The sequence below is a fragment of the Mizuhopecten yessoensis genome, unplaced genomic scaffold (assembly GCF_002113885.1).
Source record: "Mizuhopecten yessoensis strain PY_sf001 unplaced genomic scaffold, ASM211388v2 scaffold1595, whole genome shotgun sequence".
Lineage (NCBI taxonomy): Eukaryota > Metazoa > Mollusca > Bivalvia > Pectinida > Pectinidae > Mizuhopecten > Mizuhopecten yessoensis.
Genome location: NW_018404125.1, coordinates 826,834 through 834,187, shown reverse-complemented (window position 1 = coordinate 834,187; position 7,354 = coordinate 826,834). Strand labels below are relative to the sequence as shown.

General features: G+C 38.7%; 1 protein-coding gene across 1 annotated transcript in view; it reads right to left on the bottom strand.

Annotated features, from left to right (window-relative positions):
• LOC110465942 (putative GTP-binding protein 6) overlaps nucleotides 1-3,475 on the bottom strand; it is a 17,198-nt gene extending 13,723 nt beyond the window's left edge. Inside the window, exons 1-2 of the mRNA XM_021522138.1 lie at nucleotides 3,439-3,475; nucleotides 56-157 (exon numbers count right to left, since the gene is read on the bottom strand). Coding sequence (XP_021377813.1) covers nucleotides 56-86 — 31 coding nt within the window. The 5' untranslated portion in view covers nucleotides 87-157; nucleotides 3,439-3,475. The remainder of the gene's footprint in view (nucleotides 1-55; nucleotides 158-3,438) is intronic.
• Nucleotides 3,476-7,354: the final 3,879 nt, after the last annotated feature.

The window sequence follows — 7,354 nt, the reverse complement described above, 5'->3', positions numbered from 1 at the left end:
CTGTATCATTGGGTCCTACCTGTACTACAGTAATACTGTATCATTTGGTTCCTACCTGGTTGTATCACCAAAACCCTCTGACCCATACCAGGGATGCTGCAGTACTCCCGTAACAATTCCTGGTACTCCTTGTCCTTTGAAAGTATTTCTTCCTCATCTGAAATTGTCAAACAGGTGCAATCTGCAGACATACAGTTAATTCTATCAGAGCAGAAGTTGGTAGCATTACACAAATGGACTTCAAATGATTTCAAAAAATGAATTTCAAAAAAGTTTACCATTCACATGATAAAATTCAGATAACATTGTTTTCAGAGGGCAAAATGTTTTCATAAGCACTATCTTAAACAGGTTAAGTATTTAGAGTACAATCTGAACAAGCAGACATCATTACTTTGGAGACTTGTGGACAGGGGCAAGACTACCGCTAAGGAGGGTGGTCATATACTAGTTATTATTTCAAGGAGGGATTGCAATTGGGAGGTACTAGTGATGTTCCACGGAATAGACAATAACCTTCATCATCCTTCATGTAGTCTAGTTCATCCTCCAGATCGCCACCTCCTTCTTTGTATATCGGATGAGTTTTTGAATTATGAAAGCTGCTGTGAATATGTCTACTTGCAGAAAAACTTATCTTACTTCTTGAATATACAAATCTTAAATTTGTTGAAAAATTACTTTGTTTATGAAAAATGTTACTATGTGACAGATGTCTAGGTGTTAGGTATTGATCTACGTTAGATACAGGTATTTTGTCCTTATCACATGTAGGTATATTTGCATCCAGTGTCATTTTGGCACTTAAAAATGAATGTATGTTTTTGTATTCATCACGGGCCCATTGAATGAAACAACAACACCTTCTAGTTGAAAATCTTTTTGGTACTGTTTCAAATTGTGCTACATTTGTGTTCAAAAATGCATCAGTCTCTTTAATTTTCCTTAAGATTGCAGATATTCGATTCCTTGTGATCATCATGTCCAAGAGTTAGGTTTCCTGTTCATCCATAGAATTTCGCAAATCTATAAAGACAAGATAAAGCTTTAATTATCACAAGATAATATTTTTATCACATAGTATTACTACTACCCAAGAACCGTTATATTGTAGCACACTTGTGATTGTCCACTACATTGTAGCACACTTGTGATTGTCCTGATTACATTGTAGCACACTTGTGATTCTCCACTACATTGAAGCACACTTGTGATTGTCCTCTACATTGTAGCCCACTTGTGATTGTCCTGACTACATTGTAGGACACTTGTGATTGTCCTGACTACATTGTAGCACACCTGTGATTGTCCACTACATTGTAGTACACTTGTGATTGTCCACTACATTTTAGCACACTTGTGATTGTCCACTACATTGTAGCGCACTTGTGATTGTCCACTACATTTTAGCACACTTGTGATTGTCCTGAATACATTGTAGCACACTTGTGATTGCCCACTACATTGTAGCACACTTGTGCTTGTCCACTACATTGTAGCACACCTGTGATTGTCCACTACATTGTAGCGCACTTGTGATTGTCCACTACATTGGAGCATACTTGTGATTGTCCACTACATTGTAGCCCACTTGTGATTGTCCACTACATTTTAGCACACTTGTGATTGTCCACTTCATTGTAGCACACTTGTGATTGTACTGACTACATTGTAGCACACTTGTGCTTGTCCACTACATTGTAGCACACTCGTGATTGTCCTGACTACATTGTAGAACACATGTGATTGTCCACTACATTGTAGCGCACTTGTGATTGTCCTGACTACATTGTAGAACACATGTGATTGTCCACTACATTGTAGCCCACTTGTGATTGTCCTGACTACATTTTAGCACACTTGTGATTGTCCTGACTACATTGTAGCACACCTGTGATTGTCCACTACATTGTAGCACACTCGTGATTGTCCTGACTACATTGTAGCACACCTGTGATTGTCCACTACATTGTAGCGCACTTGTGATTGTCCACTACATTTTAGCACACTTGTGATTGTCCACTTCATTGTAGCACACTTGTGATTGTCCACTCCATTGTAGCACACTTGTGATTGTCCACTTCATTGTAGCACACTTGTGATTGTCCCGTCTACATTGTAGCACACTTGTGATCGTCCTGCCTACATTGTATCACACTTGTGATCATTGTCCATTGTTAACAATATCTATTTGTTTGGTGCATATAAATATAACTGAACAGGGTTTGAATAATGGGTGAATAATTTGAATATAAAAGTATATGTCGTTACAGTATCAGTAGGAACAGCAAATGTTTGTTGCTTTAGAAAATATGTTCTTGCCTGCTTGAATTTGCACTTAATTTAGTATGTATAAATACCAATGCCATAAATATTTACACAGTATTTGTCACGCCTGCAGGCTTTTGTGGAAATATCCTTGTTTACAGGGACAAAAGTGTCCTGCTTTACAGACTGAAAACAAATTGGTTTTTTCCTAATGATTAGGCCTATATTTGCAATTGGTTTGATATGGTCCGATACATGTAGCTTTAATTAAGCTAATGTAGGGTAGGACATTGAAAAAAAGGTAAATTATAAACACATGATCTAATGATATGATATATTATATCGAAGAATCCTGGCAAATCACTTTATATTGATTTTAAAAAGATCTGGTATTATGTACTATAAAACTGATAGATGTAGAACTATAGAAAAAGAAAGTTTTAATTTGACTTTGTTCTTTTTGTACTGTACATGTAATTGTCTGCTCACTGGACAGGATTGATTGCTGGTGTAGTTTAGTACGTAATAATGGTAACATGAGCTGTGGTTCATTTAACCATTATGGTTATATGAACTGCTCCATGGGGAAATGAAGCTTAAGGCTTCCATCAATTTTCTTACCAACTTTTTTCTTTAATTTTTCCTTTATTTTACTACAATTTGTAGGACTAATGTAGTCTACATAATGAATGACAAAAACACTAGTTCAGTCTTGGATAGCTAAATTTAGGACCAGGCTATAGGGAAAGGGCTTCATTTCACCCTTATTTCTCAAATTGTTATCAATAATCAAATCTGTTTGAGTTTATTTTGTTTTGTTGTTCTATGACAATAATTGTCTGTTTACTCTGACCCCCGACATCAGATTTTCGACTAATTTCTATTCCCAAATTCACAAGTTCGGTGTTTGGTGTTATACGTTATAAATCTCTGATTTAGAAAGAGTTCCTACAGGAATTAACCTATTTGGGGTATTGATTGTTGACCTGGTCAGTGGTGACAGAACTTAAAAATAGTTGCAATTGATAGTACTGTATTTGGGAGTCTAGTATATATTCATGCATTATTGAACATAGTCTATATGACGAGTACATAGCGATATAGTTGTCAGTCTTCTTCTTTAGTGTTATTCCCTCCGTTAATCTCTGGTCGGAGTTTAAGTTTGTTTACCTTCACTTTTCCTTGCTTCATCGGCATCAAAATCTTGTTAGAGTGATGTCCCTTTGAGCAAGTAAACTGGAAATAGGATATAGACCAATAATTCCGGACAATTTTTAATTTACTTTTTCTATTGAAAACAAATACAAGGGCCTCATCAAATTGTGTATTCTTTCGTCTGTTACATACGACTCTGCCGAATTCGGACACTTTCTGTGTTTTTCATGTGATTTTCTTTCCTCACAATCCGGTCTTTCCCAGCTGTACATGTTGTTAATATTTATTTTCATTTTGAGTTGGACCACTGGCGAAAGCAAAGTGTGGAAAATTTACAGCACACCCTTCACACCCTAAAACTCATTGACGAGTGTAATACAGTATATGGGGCTGGGTATAACATATTTGAACAAATGTTCTACAAACACCCATTAATTAACAGCTGTATCTAAGATGTTTAAGAGTTATCTTTCTTTGGCTACTAACGCTGTTTCAAACATTATGATGCATGTAGAAAAAAAGAACATATTGAAAAGAAATAAACATGTTAGAATAACGTTATTTTCTAGACATTTTAAAGCATCTTCTAACTGGTGTTTTGTTATTCAAGTTTAAACAAAAGTTCCTAATTCGGTATCGAGTCGGCGGAAAGTAAAATATGCAAATGTACGTTGATGACACCAATACTGTGGCGAAAGCAAAGTGTGGAAAATTTACAGCACACCCTTCACACCCTAAAACTCATTGACTAGGTAGTTAAGTCACGGAGGAGAGAGCGTTTAGGGAGTTTAGTCACAGAGGAGAGAGAGCGTTTGGGTAGTTAAGTCACGGAGGAGAGAGAGTGTTTACATTCTAGGTAGTTTAGTGTCGGAGGAGAGAGAGCGTTTAGGTAGTTAAGTCACGGAGGAGAGAGAGCGTTTAGGTAGTTTAGTCACAGAGGAAAGAGCATTTAGGTAGTTAAGTCACGGAGGAGAGAGAGCGTTTAGGTAGTTTAGTCACAGAGGAAAGAGCATTTAGGTAGTTAAGTCACGGAGGAGAGAGAGTGTTTAGGTAGTTTAGTCACAGAGGAGAGAGTGTTTAGGTAGTTTAGTCACAGAGGATAGAGCGTTTAGGTAGTTTAGTCACGGAGGAGAGAGAGTGTTTAGGTAGTTTAGTCACAGAGGAGAGAGCGTTTAGGTAGTTTAGTCACAGAGGAGAGAGCTTTAAGGTTGTAAAGTCACAGAGGAGAGAGCGTTAAGGTAGTTTAGTCACAGAGGAGAGAGCGTTTAGGTAGTTAAGTCACGGAGGAGAGAGAGTGTTTACATTCTAGGTAGTTTAGTCTCGGAGGAGAGAGAGCGTTTAGGTAGTTTAGTCTCGGAGGAGAGAGAGCGTTTAGGTAGTTANTAGTTACGGAGGAGAGAGAGCGTTTAGGTAGTTAAGTCACGGAGGAGAGAGAGCGTTTAGGTAGTTTAGGATAGGAGGAGAGAGAGCGTATAGGTAGTTTTGTCACGGAGGAGAGAGAGCGTTTCGGTAGTTTAGTCACGGAGAGAGAGCGTTAAGGTAGTTTAGTCTCGGAGGAGAGAGAGCGCTTAGGTAGTTTTGTCACGGAGGAGAGAGAGTGTTAAGGTAGTTTAGTCACGGAGAGAGAGCGTTTAGGTAGTTAAGTCACGGAGGAGAGAGCGTTTAGGTAGTTTAGTCACGGAGGAGAGAGAGCGTTTAGGTAGTTTAGGATAGGAGGAGAGAGAGCGTATAGGTAGTTTAGGATAGGAGGAGAGAGAGCGTATAGGTAGTTTTGTCACGAAGGAGAGAGAGCGTTTCGGTAGTTTAGTCACGGAGAGAGAGCGTTAAAGTAGTTTAGTCTCGGAGGAGAGAGAGCGCTTATGTAGTTTAGTCTCGGAGAAGAGAGAGCGTTTAGGTAGTTTCATCTCGGATCGGAGGAGAGAGAGCGTTTAGGTAGTTTAGGATAGGAGGAGAGAGAGCGTTTCGGTAGTTTAGTCACGGAGAGAGAGCGTTAAAGTAGTTTAGTCTCGGAGGAGAGAGAGCGCTTATGTAGTTTAGTCTCGGAGGAGAGAGAGCGTTTAGGTAGTTTCATCTCGGATCGGAGGAGAGAGAGCGTTTAGGTAGTTTAGTTTTTAGAAAGAGAAGTCCGAAAAAAATCATGTTCCATTTACATTGAAATAAATGACTTTTCTTAGTTGTGATAGTTATTTTTCGGTAACTTGATTTTTTTTTACACATTGCGGACAATCATAAGACGCCAACTAAAACACAACATGGATATGATCCGGCCGCCAAATTTCAACCCGTAGTTGATCACTTCAATATGAATGCGAAATATCTGTACCAACCAATTCAGAAACGTTCAGTCGGCGAAACTCTTATTGGTACAAAGGCCGTTCAGTAATGACACTGTTTATTCCGACCAAGCATTCCAAACTTGGTATTAAGTTTTGGATGCTGGAAGAGTCCGTCACTGGCTTTGTCCTTCGTAAACATATATACCGAGGTAAAGAGTATGACCCTGTCCTGCGTGGCCACCTACAGGGGTGTGATGTAGTTGTCAAATTACTGTCGGAAGCAGATCTTTTTAACAAACGGTATCATGTATATTGTGACATTTTTTGTCATCAATAAGACTTGCTAAAATGCTTGAAACATTTAGTACGTAACATTATATGACCGGAACATTACGACATAATCGACTAATACCAGAAACAATAAAGAAGGCAAAACCGGACAAAGACAACTCGATCTTAATGAGGAATGGGACTATCCTCGTGTTGGCCTATAAAGACGGTGACAAGAAACTGGTACGCATGGTATCAACATTTCAAAGTGCGAAGTTATTGGGGAACAAACCAAAGACGACTTGCAAATTTAATAAATCTATGGAAGGAGTTGACCTGAACGATATGATGAACAAAACTTTAGCGCTGTCTACCTTATCATAGTAAGTGTGTTGATACCTATATCATAAACATTGGAGTTTTCTAGTCCTTAATAACTAATAATGAGTAGGAGAAATAATCGTAATACTCAATCACAGTCAACCAGTGACGAGTCCAACCCTACGAAACGTCAGTGTAGAGACGAAGATGATCTAGTTCTCAATGATCTTGATATTTTACTTAAGAGCATATCTGATGATGAGACAACAACGAGACGTGCTGTTGACATGATACTTGGTCATGATGTCTTCAAGACTGCCATAACAGAATCATTATTTCCCATGATTGAGGCTATGATCAGATCTCCCTTCTTACTGACCGTATTGATGACATGGAGCAATACTCTAGGAGGACTTGCCTCAAATTCTCTGGCATCCCAGAGCAGCAAGGAGAAGACACTGACAAGTTAATTCTCAATGTTATCAATAAGCATGTTCTTCAACCTGTTCGTCAAACGGTTGAGCTTCACCAGATTGGCAGGACCCATAGAGTTAACCGTCGTGTCTTATATCCCACCCAAAACCAGTTTCCAATGCCCAGAGATATCATAGTGCGTTTTGTCAGCTACAGGGACAGAGCTTTTGTGTTCAGAAATAACAAACATCTGAAATCATATAACTCTTCTCAGAAAAACAACAGGTGTAGTGTCTTCATTAATGAAACTTTGACAAAACAAAGAGCAGCATTGTTCAAGAAAACAATGGACCTTGTTAAAGATCACAAAATACTCAGCTGCTGGACCTATGATGGCAGGATAATGGTCAAAACATTGCAGGAGAACATTGTTCAGGTGGCTCACGGCAAAGAACTTGAGAAATTTTTGAAGCTCAAAGTAAATGTAACTGGTACTATGCTGCCATCAGTATCCACTGGTACTCGCTCTGGTGACCGGGTCCATATACTCAATGCTAGTGCTGCTAGCTTTGCACCATTGAGTCACTCTATGACTTCAACACCAGTACAGACCAAGTGACAGTCTTGTTGATCATATATGTGCATATATT